This window comes from Labeo rohita, chromosome 18, assembly GCF_022985175.1.
Source record: "Labeo rohita strain BAU-BD-2019 chromosome 18, IGBB_LRoh.1.0, whole genome shotgun sequence".
In the NCBI taxonomy this organism is placed as follows: domain Eukaryota; kingdom Metazoa; phylum Chordata; class Actinopteri; order Cypriniformes; family Cyprinidae; genus Labeo; species Labeo rohita.
In genome coordinates this window covers 12,255,698-12,276,389 of record NC_066886.1, presented here as the reverse complement: position 1 = coordinate 12,276,389, position 20,692 = coordinate 12,255,698, and the positions used below count along the sequence as shown (strand labels likewise).

Sequence of the window (20,692 nt, the reverse complement as noted above, 5' to 3'; positions counted from 1 at the left end):
TAAATACAAGGAAAAAATTACAATGAAAATAAATAACTTTATAATAAGTTTAAATCTAAGAACAGTATATTGGCTTTCTTAAGCCAACATAATTATAAAATCATCATTATCATATGCCGTGTAATTTTAAAGAATAAAAATAAATAATAAACAAAATAAAATTTTACAAAATAAAACCTAGAACAATATAAAATATATAAACGAAATATCGTGATTATTACATTATTATATTATTAGTATAGTACATGAGTTGTATATTGTCTTCTATTCATATTACATAATGTAATTCATATAGTTTACTATAGTTCAGACCCGCGGCACTTTTCACGTGCTTAACGCGCATGCGCGCTGAAGTGCGCGTGACATGTTCTTCAGAATGCTACAACTGTGGAGTTGAGAGGAAAATAAATGAACAGTTTAATCGAACTCATGCACTTTCCCCAGTGCGTGTTGAACCAATAAAGTAAGTAAAGTCGTTTGGTTTATGGAGCTAAAAAGGGAAATGAGCGACGCTAAACGAAATAAATTGCTTGTAACTGTATTTATTTCCGCTAGCATGCTTGCTAAATGAGCTGAGTCTACACAGTACATTGTTGTAAAATGTGTTCCGAAACGGTTTTACGTAAGAAAATGTCACTAAAATAACCGTTTAGAAGATGCATCATTTACACGTCTGAGTAAAACTCGACAACTCATGGAATGACAGCGGAATTCCCAGGAAAAGCAAAAGCAGCCTTTAAACCACAGGAGATCAGGAACATGATGTACTCCTAAACCAAACAGCAAGCACGGTTACACATTCCATCTACGATTTTGTCTTAAGGGCCGTACTGTTAATTTTAACATTGTTTAAATGTAATTTGTAGTTCATATAAAGCAATAAACGTTTGTTTCCTAATTCTAAGCACATTTTCTTGTGCTTTTGTGTGCAGTAATGCTGTAGAAACACTCATCCACTATGCTGAGTCGCCTTCAGGAGCTCAAGAAGGAAGAGGAGACTCTTCTGAAAATTAAACTCATGCTGCAAGATCAGCTTAACAGACTTAAGGTAAAAACAATCATATGTAAATCATATTTCATTGAGGTGTCTGTGCATAAAACTGATTGTCTTTGTTTATGCTCATCAGTTTGAGGAAGGGACTCTGAGGTCAATGATAAATGCTCAGTCTGAGGAAAGCCCAGATGAAGCCCCTGTTCCTGAGGTAAATACACAAAAACTATAAATATAAACACATTTGAATAAATAAAGTACATACAATTATGTATATTTAATATACATTAAAAATAAAATTATGTAAAAAATATAACGCCAGTCAGATTTTTTAATGTTTTTAATGAAGTCTCATCTGCTCACCAAGCCTGCAATTATTTGATCCAAAGTACAGCAAAAACAGTTCAATTTTGAAGTAGTTTTACTATTATATTTCTGTTTGAATATATTTTAAAATGTAATTTATTCCTGTGTTTTAAAGCTGAATTTTTAGCATCATTACTCCAGTCACATGATCCTTCAGAAATAATTTTAATATTCTGATTTGCGGCTCAAAAACATTTTTTATTATTATAATTATTATTATTATTATGTTGAGCTGCGTAGATTTTTTTTTTTCAGGTTTCTTTGAATAGAAAGTTCAGAAGAGCAGCATTTATGTCAAACAGAAGTCTTTTGAAACATTATAAATGTCTTTATCATCACTTTTGATCAATTTCAAGCATCCTTGCTAAATATAAAATTATGCTGACTCCAAGCTTTTGAATGGTATAGTGTATAATGTTTCAAAAGCTTTTTATTTCTGATAAATGCTGACCTTTGGATCCTGAAAAAATGTACTGTTTTAAATATTGATAATAATAATAATAAATGAACAGCTAATCAGCATATTAGAATGATTTCTGAAGGATCATGTGACACTGAAGACTGGAGTAATGGTGCTGAAAATGTAGCTTTGTTCACAGGAATAAATTACATTTTAAAATATATATTTAAATAGAAAGCAGTTATTTTAAACAGTAAAAATATTTCACAATATTACTGCTTTTGCTGTATTTTTTATTTAAATAAATGCAGGCTTGGTGAGCAGAAGAGAATTCTTTAAAAAAAACATTAAAAATCTTACTGTTCAAAAACTTTCGACTGGTAGTGTAAATGAAGCCTGGGTGAGCATAAGAGACTTTCTTAAGAATTATTAAAGCTATTCTTTTAAATACGATGATCTTATATATTTCATTATATATATATATATATATATATATATATATATATATTATAATATTTCTGTCTGTTGTGCACAGGTGGAAGTCAACCTAGATGATGAGGCCGAGATCAACCAGACCAAACTAGTATTAGGTGCTCAAACAGACTATGACATGGAAGAAGAAGAGGAGGAGGAAGAGGACGATGATGACGACGATGCAGATGACAACCTCGATATGGTGCTAGAAGATGAGGAGGACGACGATGACTACTGACTGTGCCTGCGAAGACAGCGTTATCATTTACTCCTGTGTTTAGGTGTGTAGTGTGCACATTTGGCATGCTGATAGAGACTACAACAGTCTCTTTGTGTTAGATTGGTGTTGCTTTAGACAAACTGTTGGTTCAACCCGTCTATAAAATCCTCCAGAAGTATGTGTAGCACAAATACAACTCCTCTTATTACTGTGCTGTTGGCCAAGCCTGCACTTTATGTATTTTTTAAATACATATAAATTAAAGATTGCACCAAGTTCACCAAGTGATGCTGTACTATATAGGCTTTATTTAATATTGTATTGTATTGCTTTCAGATTGAATGCATTATGATTTTGAAGCTGATGATAAGTATTATGTATGTTCATGTTGTAGGTATTTGCAGAGGTATTTTTTCTATTTGGAGTGAGTGTGTGGAATAGGTTGTGTATGCATGGGCATGACAATTGTTCTAGCTGAGCCAGAATTATAACTTTTTTGTACTTCATGTGCAGCGTTGTTAATGTACAGAGAGTTCCTATGTTTTCTTAAAGAAGAACATCTTTTCTGTAGATTTTGAAGAAGGTGCTCCGCGTAACATTTCAACTTAGCACTGTTTCTTTAAGAGAGTGATGCAGATTGTTTGGTTAGGTGTTTTGGTGTTGCCTTGATGTAAGTGTATGATGTGTGAATGACATTTTTACATTACACACTAGGTACATGCTAATAAACGCGAGTATGATGATCCAGACAGCTGCATTTCCTCTGTTGGCCTGTTATTGGCCTGTTATTAATATAAAAATTGTACAGTTTCTGGGACAGCAGACTTCTGCCCCCTCCCAACCACAGCATGAACCTGCAATGCAGTAAAAACACTACCAGCATTCAGCATTTTCCAAAAAACTGTTAACAATGTACTACACTTTCCTAAAACACTAGGGGCACCTCTGGTGAAAAATGAAGGCACAATAATATATATATATATATATATGTATGTATATATATATATATATATATATATATATATATATATAGTAGTCAAGTATATGTATAAATAGTCAATATTTGAAGTGGATCAAACAAGTCCATCAAAGTTGTCCTAAGACAAGAACGGTGTATTGTTTTGGTTTTAGAACAACTTTGATGAAAGGTTTTGATCCACTTCAAATGCTGACTACTATATATCTCTTCTTAGAACTTTAAGAATATTTAATATTTATATATTAAGTGCGAAATAGATTGTTTTAGAATAAACGTTTTTCCTCCTAAATATAGTGCAAAATAAAACTAAAAAGGTTTTATATTTTACTATTTTTTTATATATATTTATATAGAAAGCAAGATTTTTTTGTGTATATATATTCTTATAACTTTTTTAATTTTTTTATTTAATATTTATATATTTATAAAGTGCAAAATATATTGTTTTAGAAATAATTAATTGCATATATCCTTCTACATATAGTGCAAAATACATTTAAAAACGTAATATTTTTATTTTGTTATATTTTTATATAGAAAGTAAGGTTTGTGGATACAGCAAACTTTTTTTAATTTGTAATTCAATTTTAACGTAATTTTTATGTGATATACAAAAAGAGCAGGGTTTGAAGAAAATAACACAACAGTAGTAAAAAGATATATATATATATATATATATATATATATATATATATTAGAATATTAAATTTTTAGATATTCTTAAATAGAATTTCTGCAAAATAGATATTTTTTAAAATTATTATTTATATCGTCCTATATACAGTGCAAAATAAATGTAATAAATTTATAAAAAAAATACATTTTTTTATATTTTTAATCTCTTTATACAATACTGTTTTTATGTTATATGTTTCATGTTATATATATATACATATATTAATTGTTTAATATTTTTACTGTTTATATATATATATATATATATATATATACATATATATTTAAACATTATTTAATATTATTTTATGTAGAAAGCAAGGTTTGTGGATGCATCACAATTTTGTAAACTTCTAATTCATTTTTCATTTTCCTGCATTACTTGCTTTTCACACATTACTACCTGCTAAAATACAAGTTATGCATTACTTAAAGTCACAATAACTCAACATCAGAGTAATGCTGTGCAACGATTAATCGTGATTAATCGCATCCAAAATAAAAGTTTTTGTTTACATAATATATGTGTGTGTACTGTGTATATTTATGTATGTATATATACACATGTGGATTGATATATTTAAAAAAATATGTTTGTATATTAAATAAATTTATATAGAATATAAATTAGATCAATAGAAATATATACATGTAAATATTTTCAATATATATAATGTATGTGTGTTTTTATATATACATAATAAATATACACAGTACACACACATACATTATGTAAACAAAAACTTTTATTTTGGATGGGATTAATCGTTGCACAGCACTACATCAAAGTCAGAGTAAGATCTGAAACCTGTTGTATAATATTTAGTGTCAGTTTATCCCACCATACGCTGTTATTGTTGTAGTAAACACAAGAGTATCAGCCTCTCCAACATTAACTTTGCTTACAGAGTGAAACCCTCATTTGTAAGAGATCTGTCCACCATTGCAAAATGTGATCACAGTCCATTGACCCTCAATAGAAAGGCTTTTGGGTCTACATTGGGGTCACGGGACCACAGCACAGTGGTTTGCCACCCAGGCTAAACAGAAACAGACATCAACTTGGATGTGATATCAAGGTGTGGGATAGTTTTCATTGATTTTAAAACCATTTCCATCAGGAATCAATGCAAATACTGAAAGAGGTATGTTCAAATCAAGAATACGAGTGTGAAAATGTCATTTTCTAGACTGTGTTTAGTAACTGAAGAATGATGTCTAGTGAAAGGGTAACTACCTCTCAGATCAGGAGAGTGTGGTGCTGATGAGACTCACTGAGCTGGAGCTGAGATCTGGAATATGATGCTGTCACACCGAGTTGGACGAGCGTGTCATGTGCTTGTGCTGGTGTTGTGTCTGTCTGCGGCTGAGGACTTCGACTGGTCAGCGAACAACCACGACTCCTTCTATTATGGCACTTTTCCAAATGGTACGATCCCAGCATTACTATACAGATTCCTTTCTCAGCCACTATGGCCTTTGGGAAATGAATTGACCTGCATGGATATCAATGACAAAAGTTAAATACATTTCACTTATACTTCATGTGTATACTTCTCTACTGTTTGACTTCATTTGTCAGGATTTTCGTGGGGCGCCGGCAGTTCAGCCTATCAAACAGAAGGAGCCTGGGACAAAGATGGGAAAGGACTGAGCATCTGGGATGTGTTCACTCATAAGAAGGGAAAGACGTTTTTGAATGATACTGGAGACTCTTCATGTGAGGGATACTATAGAATCAAGGTGACCATGTTGGTACTTAACACAGCATTGGCTATCAAAAGTACCAGCTGAAATGCAACAACATTTTTAATTCATTGTCTTGTGTATAGGATGATATTTCACTGATGAAAGAGCTGAATCTGAATCACTATCGCTTCTCCATCTCCTGGCCCAGGATCATGCCAACTGGAATCCGATGTATGTATTTGTACTGCTAGCTCTACGTAGGATGTTTGTTATTAATAAATTCCCATTATATTTGAGCTCCACTTCTGTGTGTTTGCAGCTGACCATGTGAATGAAAAAGGAGTGAAATACTATAATGCTCTTATTAATGAGCTGCTTGAACACAATATCACTCCCATTGTGACTCTTTATCATTGGGACCTGCCACAGGTGAGTATTTCTGAATATCTCATATAGGTCTATTAATAGCGTTATTTAATATATTTGACCCTGGACCACAAAATCAGTCTTTAGTAGCACAGACATTGTATGGGTCAAAATGATAGATTTTTCTTTTATGTCAAAAATCATTAGGATCCCAGATAGCACATGTACCTCTGCAAGATGTCTGTTAAAGATCTCTTGATCTAGAAAGCATCTGCTGTGTACAAACATCTAAGAGACGTCTTTAAGATGTCAGTTTTACATACATTCTAAATCATAAACATCTTAAAGACATCTAATAAACATCTTTTTGACATCTGATAGAAAACGTCCTGTAGACATTTTGCAGATGAGCAAAAGATAAAAGATGTCAAATAGACGTCTCTGTGATGTATGTGTGCTATCAGGGATATTAAGTGAAGATCATGTTTCATTAAGATATTTTGTAAATTTTCTACCGTAAATATGTTAAAACATAGTTTTGGATTAGTAATATGCATTGCTAAGAACTTCATTTGGACAACTTAAAAGGCGGTTTTCTCAATATTTTGATTTTCAAATAGTTGTATCTCAGCCAAATATTGTCTATCCCAACAAACCATACATCAGTGGAAGGCTTATTTATTCGGCTTTCGGATGGTGTATACATCTCATTTTCAATAAAATGACTCTTATGACTGGTTTTGTGGTCCAGGGTCACATATTCTGATTTATTTAACCTCTCTAGGATGTTTTCATTAGATTTTTACTAAAACAAAGTTGTGAGGCAACAGACTGTTCAGTGGGTTCTAATACTTTTGACTTTGTTTTGTTCGTTCAAATAACGCAAGGTTGAGTAATAACATTAATAAGGTACAATACGGATATATAACAAAAAAAACGGAAAACGTATTATAAAAAAATAGACGTGTTAAGGTGTGTCATATTTACCGTTGCTCGACGAAATCTCGTATGTGAAATCCATAAAATCATCGGGAGTTTTGGGTGAAGACGAAACAATTCCTCACGTACATTTAGCAACGGTTAAGTTAGTCATGTGGATTCGGTGTGTTGGCAAACAAGTTGCTAGGTTAGAAAGTGATTTCTGTATGAGCTGTGCGTCCCCTGGTGAAAAAACCAGCATATGCTGGTAGGTATGTTTTGATGCTGGAATGCTGGTTAGGTAGGTTTTGATGGTAGGTAGGTCAAGGACCAGCATGAACCAGCTAAGGACCAGCATAAACCAGCATCAAAACCTACCTAACCAGCATTCCAACATCAAAACATACCTACCAGCATATGCTGGTTTTTTCATCAGGGTCATATTCCTCAACATCTCATACATCCCTATATATCGACAATAATGGACTTTTTTGCCCACATAAAGTCCGAAGTTTTGCTAATGTAACAATGCTAATAGTCGTCTGTCCCTCACAGCCTTCTTTTCGATTTTCATTTACTTGACGCTCTCAACAATATCTGTCAAGATTTGACCAATAAAAAGATGAATAACGTTACACATTTAATGAATTTAATTCATCCACAGTATTGACTACAGTAATAATAGATCAGTCTGTAACCTTTTTAGGAAAGTTTTATCATTTATCATTGTGTCTGTACATCTTGGACAGGTTTTGCAGGAGAAATATGGTGGATGGCAGAACATCAGCATGATTAATTATTTCAACGACTTTGCCAATCTTTGCTTTGAACGTTATGGGGACCGCGTCAAACACTGGATAACTTTTAATAACCCATGGGTATGCTCACTCTATTCATCTCTAGTTATTAACAGCAAATGTGTGAAGGATGTGCTTATTAATGCTGATTGTGTGTCAGTCAGTGGCGGTGGAGGGATATGAAACTGGAGAACATGCTCCAGGACTGAAACTTAGAGGCACGGGGGCCTACAGAGCAGCTCACCACATCATTAAGGTGACATATCACTGCGCCTTGATATAATATTGTACCGTGGTATTTCAGAATGGTATTTTTGGACAATACTGTTTGTGTTGGTTTACTAACAGGCACATGCTAAGGTTTGGCACACTTATGATACTCAGTGGCGTAAAAAACAAAAAGGTATGAGCTTAGCAATATATCTAAGTTTATTAAAAACTACACCCTTTGAATGCTCAGGCCTCTTTCTTCTTTAGGTATGGTGGGTATTTCACTCTCTGGGGACTGGGGGGAGCCTGTGGACATCTCTAACCAGAAGGACATTGAGGCTGCAGAGAGATATGTCCAGTTTTACATAGGCTGGTTTGCTACACCTATCTTTCATGGAGATTATCCTCAAGTGATGAAGGATTTCATAGGTACATGATGTTAAATATGTAAGGTCAAGAATGGCACAATCCAGCATACTAATGACAATTTTGTATCCAAGGGAGGAAGAGCGCTCAGCAGGGTTTGGGAACATCTCGCCTTCCCACCTTTTCTTCTCAGGAGAAGAGTTACATCAAAGGCACCTCTGACTTTCTAGGTGTGGGGCACTTCACCACACGCTACATCACCCAAAAGAGCTTCCCATTCAACCGTGGCTCCACCTACTTCTCAGATCGGGACGTAGCAGAGCTGGTTGACCCACGTTGGCCGGATCCTGGATCGGAGTGGCTCTACTCGGTTCCTTGGGGCTTCCGCCGCCTGCTCAACTTTATAAAGGTTTGCGGTTTCATATCATTTCCTCATGCTGTCTCTTGATCTTGTTTCATTCATAATACATATTATTAATGTCTTTGTGACAGTATGATGTCAGGAACTGACAACTCTTAAATCATGCTCTTTGACTTTATAAAGACTCAGTATGGGAACCCCATGATCTTCATCACTGAGAACGGGGTCTCTGAGAAGATGCTGTGCACAGAACTGTGTGATGACTGGAGGATACAGTATTACAAGGATTACATCAATGAGATGCTCAAAGGTAACGAGTCCAAAAATGAGTAAAGGGATGGGTCACCCAACAATACTTTAATGAAAGGAATACTTTCATCTGAGGGACACAAAAGAAGATCTTTTGAAGAATGTTTAAAGTGGATCCCATTAACTTGAATTAAAAAAAAAAAAAAGTAATTGTGATTTTGATCTTACAATGCTTACTTTTTTCTCGCAATTATGTAATACAAATTTGCCATTCTGACTTTTTTCTCAGAATTGTGAGATTTAAACTTGCAATTGCGAATTAAGTCAGAATTCTGAGCTTTTCTTTCAGAATTGCATGGAATAAACTCGAGAAATAAATGCGCTGTTCACACAGGCAACAGTGTTCTCTCTTTTTACCGGTAAAACACCATTCACACATTAGTTTCAAAATACCGGTAAAACCTGTGACATCATTAACCTCTAAATGACTGTGCCTGCCGGTGTTGTGTTTGTAAACATGGAGGAGTATACGTATTTTTTCAGTGTTTTTGTTGATGTTTTTATTTTTGCTAATGTAAGAATTGCAAGAAATAAACTCACAGTTCCAACTTTTTCTCGTAGTTGCGAGTTTGTATCATGCAATTCTGAGAAAAAAAGTCAGAACTGCAAGTTTACATCTCTCAATTCTGACTTAATTTCTCAGAATTGTAAGTTTATATCTTGTAGTTACTTTATAACTCGCAATTGCAAGTTTATGTCACAATTCTGAGAAAAATGTCAGAATTACGAGTTTGTATCATGCAGTTCTGAGACAAAAAAGTCTAAATTGTGAGACCAATAGCCACAATTACCTTTTCTCTTTTATATTTAGTGGCGGAAACAGGCTTCCATAACTTTCATTGTATGGGTGGGAAAAAAGACAGTAATTTTTCAAAATATATTCTTTTGTGTTCTACAGAAGAAAGAAATTAATACAGATTTGGAACAATAAATGATGACAGAATAGTCACAAACTGTAAAAAATGATTCTGTATTTTATTTGTTGCTATCCTTCAGCTATCAGAGATGGAGTGAATGTGAAGGGCTACACCGCTTGGTCCCTTTTGGACAAGTTTGAGTGGGATGAGGGCTATTCAGAGAGGTTCGGCCTGTACTACGTGGACTTCAGGAACAAAAATAAGCCTCGCTACCCCAAGGCCTCTGTTCAGTTCTACAAACGCATCATTAGGTTTAATGGATTTCCCAATCAGAGAGAGGTACATCTATTTTGTTGAAATACCCATTATATAGAACAATAGAACAAAAGAAGTCATAATAGTCCTAGAGATATATAAAAGTAGCAGTTCTTCTTCTGTTTTCTGTTTTAACATAAAATGTCAATTTAATACATTGCAAGGACTCTAATAAAGCTAAATTCATAAATACGCAAAAACTTGTGGAAAATGGGCATCCGATGTCCCCTTTAAGGAAAGTGCTGTTTGCACACTGATTAACATTTTGAATGAACTGATTCTGCTCCAGACTGTTTGACAGCCGTCTTGCGCTACTATTTGGATTAGATCATCTGTTTTGGTACTGAAACATGCTGTTTAGAGTCAATTAAATGTTTGTGGAGAACATTTCCAATTAAATAGCTGTTTAGGATGAATACACCAGCGACCTCGTTTGGTTATCTACCAACAAAAATGTCTTGGAAAACCCAAGATTAGGATGTAATTACCATATAAATAGTATTTTCTAATTATTTTTCTGCCGTTTTATAATGAACAAACTCCAGCTGCCTTGGACATGTTCCAAATGTTTATTTTCAGATAATACAAAAACATGTAAACCATTTTATATAGAACTGTTTATATAAACCATGTATTAAAGGTGGTGTAATAAATACCACATACAAAGACAGATTACGGTACAGAATCCTGAAAGGACTGCAAGCCTCTATCTGTAAGAGAACAGAATGAATAAATGAGACAGTGACTGTATGCTCTGAATCATCATCATTGGCAGGTTGAGATCTGGAAAAGGAAAGCTACAGAGACTTGCTCCACCAGCAATCAGCTCCTGGCTGCAGGTCAGTGGATCATTGATTTGAACTTAGTTGAAGAACTGGGGCAAACAAGGAAAAATTCCATTTGTTGATCACAGACTAAAAGAAATAATCATGTAGCCTTTAATCAAGAACAAATTCAGTGGGAACAAATTCCTCTTAAACAGTGCATGAGAACATTCCTTGTGTTCATCTGGATCTCCACTGTTTTATTATGCTAACCTCATTTGTGGTTTGACCAGGTTTCTATTCAGCCATTAGCGTCCGTAGGGACTCGGTATGCGTACCATGAGAATGGATTGACAAAGACTTTTGGGGAGGTCTGAAACAGAGACCACTAACAGGACTTTTCTTTGTTTGCCCCTCCAGCTAGAAGAAAATCCAAGGAAAATAAAGATCATGTAGAGATGCCAAAGATTTGGCCAGTGCTTGATGAAGTTTAGACACTAGGGTACATATAGAAGTAACTTGTTCTTTTCTATTCGGCTTGGCAAACATCCGACAAAGTCTTTAAAAAACCTCAAAATGATTGCGTGGTGTAGTTAGATAAAAAGGACATTAAGCAACTCCAGTTCTGGCCTACTCTGATCTTGGGAAACTGAAATGTCTCAAGTCTTCAGAGGCCATATTCTGTAAGCTTCAGTGAATGGTAATAAAATGGCTCTACAGTACATATATTCCTAATTAAATGTCACCGTGAAGAAATAACCAGATCAGCTATTGGAGCACTTTTGATTAAAAGGGTCAATACATCGTAAAACCTTATTTCATTAGGACAAACTATAATAGAGTGCAACAGTGCTTTAGCACTTTTTAATGGCCTTGGTTCTGGAAGTATCTTTCCCATTCATTTTTATTTCTTCCTTTTTATTAGTTATAGGCTATGAAAAAACAAATCAGCTACATTGTGAATCATTACAAACTTGATTTGAAACAAAAAAGTATTTGAACACTGGGCAGAAAACAATAGAAATGGCACTGAATAAAAAAGTAAGGTAATTGCAACTTTTTATCTCACAATTTGGGTGTTTTTTACTCAAATATGAGTCAAAGTCAAAATTGTGAGATATAAATTCGCAATTCTGTTTTTTTTCTCAGAATTGCGTATTTATATCTCACAGATTTGACATTATAACACAATTGTGAGTTATTGAGTCAGAATTGTGAGACATAACCAGCAAATTCTGAGCATATCAGTATTTTTCCCCCCCTCAACAGTCCGAATTGCGAGAAAAAAGTACGAATTGCAAGGAAAAAAAAAAGTCTGAACTCCAAGAAATAAAAAGTCTGAACTGCGAGAAAAAAAAGGGAAAAAAAGTCAGAATTATGAGAGAAAAAAAAAAAAAGTCAGAACTGCGAGGGGAAAAAAAGTCTAAACTGTGAGAAATAAAAAGTCCAAATTGCAAGTAAAAAAAAAAAAAGGTTTGAATTGCGATTTTTAAAAAAATTAGTAAGAACTGAAATAAAAAAAAAGGCTGAATTGCAAGAAAAAAAAAAAAGGCTGAACTGTGAGGAAAAAAAAAGTCTGCACTGCAAGAAATAAAAAGTCCTAACTGCAAGAAAAATAAAATGTTCGAATTGCGATTTAAAAAAAGGCCAAAAAAAAGTCTGAATTGCAAGAAAAAAAAAAAAAAAAAAAATAGGCCAAAAAAAAAGGCCAAACTGCGAGAATTGTGAGGAAAAAAAAGTCCAAATCACAAGGGGGAAAAAAGTCTGAATTGTGAGTAAAAAAAAAAAAAAAAAAAAAAAGTCAAAATTGCTATGTAAAAACGTCTGAAGTACGAAAGTCTTTTTTTTTCTTTTTTTTTTTTTTAATGAATGGGAATTTTTTTCTTACTTGTGGAACCCGGCTATTGCACTCTATTATTAGAATAAATTACATAATAAGTTGTCAAGTTTTATCAGGACCAATTGCATAAGCCACAATGACATATTGCTTATAGACTGGCAAACAAAAATTCTGTCAACATAAACTTTGTGAACTGTCTGTTGCTTTAATAATAGCTTGCTTTGCTGTAGTTTTGATTAATAGCAAATTGATTAATTTGATTAATTGATTAATTTCTAAATCTTTTTAATAAGACCCTGTTGCTTTTGCTAATACTTGAATACTATTTTTAATAAACATGTTTCCCATCAAAAATAACAGTTTCATACCATACGTGCTGTAAAATCCTCAAACAGCCAGTGTAAGTTTATAAATTACAAGGATGCTTGATTTGAATGGCATGCTGCCCTTTGGCTCATAACCCAGTTGACTAATTGTGCTGCTTTATTGTGAGCTTACCCAGCGGCCCTCAAAGGGTTAATGTATCCTGCTGCCATCCTAAGATTATTTCTCTCTCTTCATTAGAGGAACAGCGGAATACGGCTGCCAATATTCTAAGACTTATTCATGGTAAGCCATCACACACAAACACACACAACAGCTGGAAGAAAACTATATTAACCCTTTGAGTGCTCCGTTATGCAAAAGCAGTGTGAAACTGGGCTATGCTAATATGTTTGGACTGATAAACACATTTGTGTATGTACATTTCAGATCCTTTAACCAGCCACATGGAGATGGTGACCGAGGTTGTGGTTCCCACAGTGTGCACCCTCTGCATTTTGATCAGCGCCGTCTTTCTCATGTTCCTGCTCCGCAAACGCAATTAACCAAGTTTTTTTTTTAAGGAAACAAAGCAAACTGAATTTGGCCCTTGTTTTATGGTTACTATACTATTTGCGTTGAGGAGGTTAAGGATACTAGGGCTGTCAATAAGAATTAATTTGGTAATCGAATAATTGGTCGATTATTCCGACGATTAATCAAGTTAATCAGGTAATTGTAATTTTTTTTGCAGTAGTAAAAATAGACCTAAGCAAACAATAGCCTTTAAAATGACTTAAAATACAGATATAATAGCAATGAGGCAATAAGAATTAATTCAAATAAAGTATCAAAAGCAAGTAATCATGGTTTTATTGAACAAAACTGTTAAAAATACATGGCCTGACGATTGTTTTTGCGCTTTACTGCATGATCTAATCCTTGTTTAATATTGACTAAACAACATTTAATTCAAATGTCCACTTAATCTTTAATATTTGTCCATATTCTTATAACAGAAATGCTACAGCCACTGCAATTTCTTGAATATGTGGACATCAAAACGTGTAAACTCAAAAGCGAGGGTTTAAACTTTTATTTTCAAATCATTAACAGTTAGCATATTAAGAAAGATATTGATGTATTCTTCTGTGTTTGCGTAGGTCTATAAATGATTTACCTTACTAATCTCATAAAACGGTGCACGTTGCGTTCCCAGATCAGCGTTTTAATAAACCCAAACTTACAGGAATATGCAAAGATGGAGTCTGAGATGCTCCACACATGTAAATGATAACAGTTTGTGTGGAGCAGCATTTACGTGCATAACCTACACCTTTTTTTTTTAAATCGAGTACTCGAATTGAATCAGAGAATCGTGACAGCCCTAGATACCATGCTGAATTTAAATGGTATAGGCAATAGTTATCCATTTTTGGATTTTTTTTCTTTCTATGTGGGCTAAACTAGTTGTCTTAAATCCTGTTGAACCTTAAAGTGGTTGCATATATACCATTCATAGGTTTGGGGTCAGTAAGACCTATTTTTATTTTTTAAGAAATTCATGCTTTTTATTCAGCAAAGATGCATTAAATGGATCAAAAGTTACAATAAAGTTGAAAAATGCTACGAAAGATTTTTATTTCATATAAATGCTGTTCTTTCAAAGTTTCTATTCTTAAAAAAAATCCTGAAAAAGTAACATGGTTTCCAAAGAAAAAAAAAAAAGATAATAATTTACAGTATTTTAAACTGTGACAGTATTTCACAATACTGTTTTTGATTGCATTAATAAATAAATGTAGCTCTGGTGATCATGACTATTCTTTGTAAAACATAAAAAAGACCCTAAACTTTGAACAGAATTGTGCAGAAGCAAATTAAAACCATTGCATAAGAAACAATAAATAAATATGGCATTTGCCTTGACATTTTCTGAGTTCATTTCTAATATATGGAGTCTTACCGACGTTAAGTGAAGCTGATGAGACTACAGCTCACCATGGTCCTGTAGTAAGACATCTTCTCACTTTCTCCATTCACAGACACATCCAGGGGTATATCTGCAATGTGTGTGACCAGATACGTTTAAATGTCATGTTTCCTTTTATTTCAGTTAACTGAGCAACAACATAAATGAAACTAGAACAGCCAGTGAATTCACCTAAATCAAAACAGATGTGGTCTACTAAAGGCTTGTCACTGAGATACAAAGCTGTTTTGACTTCCTTTGACCCCTGTCCACTGGACACCTCCATAGCCCAAGAGAACGGCTGCTCCCTTATGAATAACAAACACATATTCATTTATACTTATAAAAGTCATTGTGCTGTTCAGTACATTTTACATAAACTGGAAAAATTATACAGAGAGAACCTGATAGTTTATAAGAAATGCAGCAAATACTCACTTCTCATAAAAGTAGCTAATAAGTGCAGGCTTAATTTGCAGCTGGAAGACATGGTCCTCATTATAGTCGGATGATTTGTAGTATTGCAAACAGGACCTGATATCAAATATTACGGTTAGAAACTTGCTATGCACCATCCTCAATGTAATCAAGGGATCTGTAGTGCTTTCTGAAGAAAAAAAGTTCTCTAATTTTCTCTGAAACAAATGGTGTGATATTATCTCTTTACATTTTGAATCACAGTTTGACTAATATATAATTTCCGGAAAGGGCAGGAAACTCACTGAGTGAAAAGGAAGAGGCGATCATGAGGAAGACTGAGGAAAGTGCTGCAGGTGCCCAGGATCTCCAGCAGGTGGTGCAATTTCCTCACTCTTATCACCTGCTCCTGCAGGTCCACCTCTGTGTCCAAGTAGTAACTCTGAAAATGACATGTATAAACCATGCTAGTATTCATCTAAATCTTCAAAAAAAATCTTTAAAAATAATTACAAATAAAAATGTGTTTCCTACCAAATAGTTGAGAGTTGTAAGTTCCTTTCCTAAAAAAGAATAATATCAGAATTAAGTCTTCAGTCTGCTTCTCAATAAACTATTTTATTTAGGTAATTAGCAGATGAAAAAGAAAAAGAGCTAGATTAGAATTTTTTGGAAATTAATGTACCAACAAGGTAGTTGATGAAGTCTTTCCTGATCTTGTCCAGGCCAAGCTCTAGCAGCATGTTAGCGGGTGTGAGGCCTGTGAGAGGTATGGCGTCTATCTGCTGCTGGTACGACTGCACAATCATCTTACTGAGAGTGCTATTGCTGTCTTTGTGGATCTAAGGAAAGAAAATACCCTTATTACATTTTTAAAATATTTATGCTGGAAAAAAAGAAAAATGTTAGGTCATATTTATTCACATAATGGTTAACCAAAAAAATAGTGCATTTAAACAGACTTGGAGCTGGACACACCCATGGTTTGATTTTACCAAGCTTCACTGCTTTGACAACAATTTTCAGGCATTCTGTTATGTCTTGATATGAAGTTACGCCTATGAGAGAAAAGATATATTACATTTGGTTACAGGAAAGGTGTATTTCTGTATTTTGTTAAAATTCCCCAAAGCTAATATTTACTCTTTCTCATCTTCTCCCACAGTTGTTCTGTAAAGTCCAAGTCTCCTCTCTCAATCACCATTGAGGTGAAGGCTGCTGTACCATCTGTCTTTGCTTTTTGTTTCTGTTAGAAAAGATCAAATGGATAGTTCACATAAACTGAACTTCTGCCATTGTTTACCCATTCATTCCAAATCTGTATCTTTCTTCTTTAGTGGAACAAAAAATGAGAATTTTGCTAACAATATACCAGCTTCTATATAATGAAAGTGATAAATTGAGCTGTTAATATTATATTAATTTACCTCAGAGGCTTTGGTAGCGTGTCCTGGTACTCCTTGTGCAACATTCTCAAGCTCTAAAATAAGGAAGAAAAACAGCTTCATAAACCAGCAAATTATCTCCCTCAAACTGCACAGCACGCTACACTCGAAAGCAAAAAATGTAAAGACTGGCAATTAGCAGCATGTGTATCTATTTGTGATTTTTTCTCACTACTATAATCAATAAAGTTGCTATACCCTCTATGAGTGATCTGGTCAGGTCCACTGCAGACTGAGTCTCCACTGGTTCCAACCATTCAGTTTCTCCTGTTCGCAAACCCTCTGCCAGAGCCTCAAATGTTTTAAAACAAAAACAATAAATGCTGATGACATGAAAATTATTATATTATATTGTATTATATTGTATTATATTATATTATATTATATTATATTATATTATATTATTGTGTTAAACATTTCTTTATCTAGAATAAATCAATTTATTTTAGTATTTTAACTTAAAAATACTAAAATAACAACTAAAATTAAATTTAAGTTAAATATAATAATAATAAAAAATAATCACAAAAGCAAATAACAAAATTACTAAAACCTTTAACTAAAATTAAAATAACACCTTAAAATATAAAAACTAAATCTTACTCATTAATAAAATAATGTTCATAAAATCACCGTAATGTCATAAAAAAACACTAATGTTTAATGTAAGAAATTATAGAAATTAATACTTTTATTCAGCCATAATCATCAAAAGTGATGATAAAGACATTTATAATGTTACAAAAGATATCTATTTCAGATAAATTGAGTTTTTCTGAACCTTATATTCATCAAAAAATAAAAATAAAAATTCAGCTGTTTTCAACAATAATAAAATGTTTTTTTTTTGAGCAGAAAATCTGAATATTAGAATTATTTCTGAAGAACCATGTGACTGGAGTAATGATGCTAAAAATTCAGCTTTGAAATCACAGGAATAAATTACTTTAAAATATATTCAAATAGAAAACAGTTTTAAATAGGGAAATTATTTCAAAATTTGACTTTTTGCTGTACTTAAGATGAAATAAATGCAGGCTTAGTGAGCAGAAGAGACTTCTTTAAAAGACATTAAAAATCTTACTGTTCAAAAACTTTTGACTGGTAGTGTATACATACAGTAAAACACTAAAACTACACTGTATAGGAAACACAATTTATTTCCAACACTTACGAGAAGGAACTCCATCTCTCTGTGGGTCTGATAGAGTGGACTCCTTATGTCTCCAACTGCCACTTTGATATTCTGTAAAAAAAAAAAAAAAAACACACACACACACAGCTAAACAAAACACTTGGTAACCTCAATAGGCATTATGATCAAAACTGATTATTTGCAACTATTGCGTCAAAGGCGACTGGATGCGGCAGTATTGCTGACCAGAGATGCTTTAGAAGACAAGGGCGGACACTCCAAGACTTTCTCCACATTGTTCCAAGTAAGACTCGCTATTACACTGCTCTGGGACTCAAACATCATGCTCTCCTCTTTTAAGGAGCAAAACAGATTGTACTGTGCATAGCCTTTGGTCGCTACCTGAAAAAAAACAAACATAATATTCTTACCAGATACCTAACAGTGAGAAATCTATAGGAGCTAAATAACAGCAACAACAAAAATCTTACTGTAGAAGCATGGTGTCTTTTCTCATGCTCTTGTTTGAGCTCATCCAATGTGGTGAACGAGGTTTCATCTGCTGTTGGACCTCCAGAACATTGGAAAATAAAAAGATGTTGTCTCTGTTTACAAAGACTAATCTTTTTTTTGCGCACTTATCTCTTTAAATAATACATAAGCGCTACTACCTTTGCAGCTGACTGTATACAGTTTGACACCACTGGTTTTGTTCCCACTGTAGACAGCTTCTACTCCAAGCCAGGCAGTGGCACAGGGGTCTGATTTGTCACAACGGACCCATAGAGGGTGTAGAGACCTTGGGGCTTCCACCAGGGGCATGTTGGGGTTGTGAGCCATGGTGTACCACGACAACAGCTGCCTAGTTAAAGAGAGTGATTAAAAATAATTTGTTATCGTGCTCAAACTTTGTAAGGGAAAATAATTCTTTAAATTGCAAAAAGCAGCTGCTTTCACCTTGCTTTCATGACGGAGAGAGGCTCAGGCCCAGGATCTTGCTCCACTTTAAAGAGTGTATCTTCAACAGCACTGGAGTCAGCTGTAGTTTCTGTAACTTCTGGTTCATACTTTGGTTGCTTTTGATTAAATAGGTTCATAAATTATGAAATGTTTAGTGTAAATAAGAACAGAACATGATATGTGACCCTAGACCACAAAACCAGTCATAAGTAGCACTGGTGTATTTGTAGCAATAGCCAAAAATACATTGTATGGGTCAAAATTATCTATTTTTTTATGCCAAAAATCATTAGGATAAGTAAAGATCATGTTCTATTAAGATATTTTGTTAATTTCCTACCATAAATATATCAAAACGTAATTTTTGATTAGTAATATGCATTGCTAAGAACTTAATTTGGACAACCTTAAAGGCGATTTTCTTAATATTTAGATTTTTTTTTCACCCTCCAGATTTTCAAATAGTTGTATCTAAGCCAAATATTGTCCTTTCCTAACAAACCATACATCAACAGAAAGCTAATTTATTTATGATGTATAAATCTCAATTTCAAAATGTTGACCCTTATGGTTTTGAGGTCCAGGGTCACATATATATATATATATATATATATATATACATACACATACATATACACACACACACACACACACACACACACACATATATATATATATATATATATACACACACACACACATACATATACACACACATACATATATATATATATATATATATATATATATATATATATATATATATATATCACACACACACACACACACACATATATATATATATATATATATATATATATACACAAACACACACACATATATATATATATATATATATATGGGGGCCATCATAAACTAACTTACTGCTTTCTCACAGACAAACATAGGCTCATTTCCAGTGATTATGTCGTGCAAAAGTTCTTCCTTCTTTACCAGTAGTACTGAAATATCATCCTGAAATAAATAAATAAATACCTTATTTTCAATACGCATGATTGAACATATTTTCTATTCATCTGCATCTGTATTAGTCTTACCATATACGTACAGTTCTCTTTATTTTCATCTTGACACAACCTAAAACAAGCAAGGAAAGAAATATAAGTCAAACATATGAACTACACATATATAATATATATTCTATACGTAGCAAAACATAACAAATCTGCCAGTTTCTCAAGTTCAGTCCATCGTAATAGAAAAGAAAGGTACAATAACTCACTTCAGAAATTTAACAAATGCGTTAGCGTCCGAAACTATTTTGGATCCCATTCCGCTTGTTTTAGAACAAAATATAAACGTAATTAACAAATTCTATCCGTTTGACTGAAAAACGTAAAGGATTCAAAACTATTTGATTACTGCGCGCCTAATGTACGTCACAAGGGGTTACGACGCAGGCGTCCTTTTGCCACGCCTATTCTTGTTACAAAATTAATAATCAACTTTTTTAAATCAATTTATTTATTTTTACAATATTATTTTGAACTAAGATGAAACTAATTAAATATTTTTTAAAAAATCCAAACTTTTCTAAATATG

At 33.5% G+C, this 20,692-nt stretch overlaps 3 protein-coding genes across 6 annotated transcripts; 2 read left to right on the top strand and 1 right to left on the bottom strand.

Annotated features, from left to right (window-relative positions):
- Positions 1–336: 336 nt before the first annotated feature.
- Positions 337–3,200, top strand: snapc5 (small nuclear RNA activating complex, polypeptide 5). The gene is made up of 4 exons (XM_051134971.1): positions 337–463; positions 933–1,048; positions 1,128–1,202; positions 2,293–3,200. The coding sequence occupies exons 2-4, from the start codon at positions 959–961 to the stop codon at positions 2,467–2,469; spliced, it is 342 nt and encodes a 113-aa protein (XP_050990928.1). The 5' UTR covers positions 337–463; positions 933–958; the 3' UTR covers positions 2,470–3,200.
- A 1,937-nt stretch (positions 3,201–5,137) lies between these two features.
- lctlb (lactase-like b) lies at positions 5,138–14,834 on the top strand. 3 transcript variants are annotated; one of them, XM_051134964.1, is made up of 15 exons: positions 5,138–5,250; positions 5,328–5,534; positions 5,688–5,848; positions 5,938–6,025; positions 6,114–6,223; positions 7,828–7,956; positions 8,036–8,131; positions 8,224–8,278; positions 8,353–8,514; positions 8,586–8,860; positions 8,996–9,122; positions 10,118–10,317; positions 11,069–11,132; positions 13,462–13,506; positions 13,651–14,834. In XM_051134964.1, exons 2-15 carry the CDS (start codon positions 5,405–5,407, stop codon positions 13,764–13,766), a joined length of 1,758 nt encoding a protein of 585 aa, XP_050990921.1. In that variant the 5' UTR covers positions 5,138–5,250; positions 5,328–5,404; the 3' UTR covers positions 13,767–14,834. The 3 variants fall into 3 exon arrangements, with proteins under 3 accessions (XP_050990921.1, XP_050990920.1, XP_050990922.1); XM_051134963.1 differs by having other exon boundaries at positions 5,145–5,250; positions 5,350–5,534; XM_051134965.1 differs by lacking the exons at positions 5,138–5,250; positions 13,462–13,506 and having other exon boundaries at positions 5,340–5,534.
- On the bottom strand, positions 10,849–20,523 carry zwilch (zwilch kinetochore protein). 2 transcript variants are annotated; one of them, XM_051134961.1, is made up of 19 exons: positions 20,373–20,523; positions 20,188–20,227; positions 20,015–20,104; positions 19,127–19,245; positions 18,838–19,031; positions 18,661–18,740; positions 18,416–18,571; positions 18,209–18,280; positions 17,233–17,326; positions 17,017–17,069; positions 16,733–16,835; positions 16,568–16,647; positions 16,275–16,431; positions 16,124–16,152; positions 15,895–16,031; positions 15,611–15,706; positions 15,365–15,480; positions 15,167–15,263; positions 10,849–11,003 (listed from the first exon to the last, which is right to left on the bottom strand). In XM_051134961.1, exons 1-18 carry the CDS (start codon positions 20,420–20,422, stop codon positions 15,172–15,174), a joined length of 1,758 nt encoding a protein of 585 aa, XP_050990918.1. In that variant the 5' UTR covers positions 20,423–20,523; the 3' UTR covers positions 10,849–11,003; positions 15,167–15,171. The 2 variants fall into 2 exon arrangements, with proteins under 2 accessions (XP_050990918.1, XP_050990919.1); XM_051134962.1 differs by having other exon boundaries at positions 18,841–19,031.
- Positions 20,524–20,692: the final 169 nt, after the last annotated feature.

Excerpts from the sequence above, each read along its gene's own strand:
- snapc5 (XM_051134971.1), top strand. The coding sequence starts at position 959 with ATGCTGAGTCGCCTTCAGGAGCTCAAGAAGGAAGAGGAGACTCTTCTG. Across the intron at positions 1,049-1,127 it reads ATCAGCTTAACAGACTTAAG|TTTGAGGAAGGGACTCTGAG; the intron begins GTAAAAACAATC and ends TATGCTCATCAG. Across the intron at positions 1,203-2,292 it reads ATGAAGCCCCTGTTCCTGAG|GTGGAAGTCAACCTAGATGA; the intron begins GTAAATACACAA and ends TGTTGTGCACAG.
- lctlb (XM_051134964.1), top strand. The coding sequence starts at position 5,405 with ATGATGCTGTCACACCGAGTTGGACGAGCGTGTCATGTGCTTGTGCTG. Across the intron at positions 5,849-5,937 it reads AGGGATACTATAGAATCAAG|GATGATATTTCACTGATGAA; the intron begins GTGACCATGTTG and ends TCTTGTGTATAG. Across the intron at positions 11,133-13,461 it reads CAATCAGCTCCTGGCTGCAG|AGGAACAGCGGAATACGGCT; the intron begins GTCAGTGGATCA and ends TCTCTTCATTAG.
- zwilch (XM_051134961.1), bottom strand. The coding sequence starts at position 20,422 with ATGGGATCCAAAATAGTTTCGGACGCTAACGCATTTGTTAAATTTCTG. Across the intron at positions 20,228-20,372 it reads GCATTTGTTAAATTTCTGAA|GTTGTGTCAAGATGAAAATA; the intron begins GTGAGTTATTGT and ends TGCTTGTTTTAG. Across the intron at positions 17,327-18,208 it reads GAGAGATGGAGTTCCTTCTC|GCTCTGGCAGAGGGTTTGCG; the intron begins GTAAGTGTTGGA and ends AAAACATTTGAG.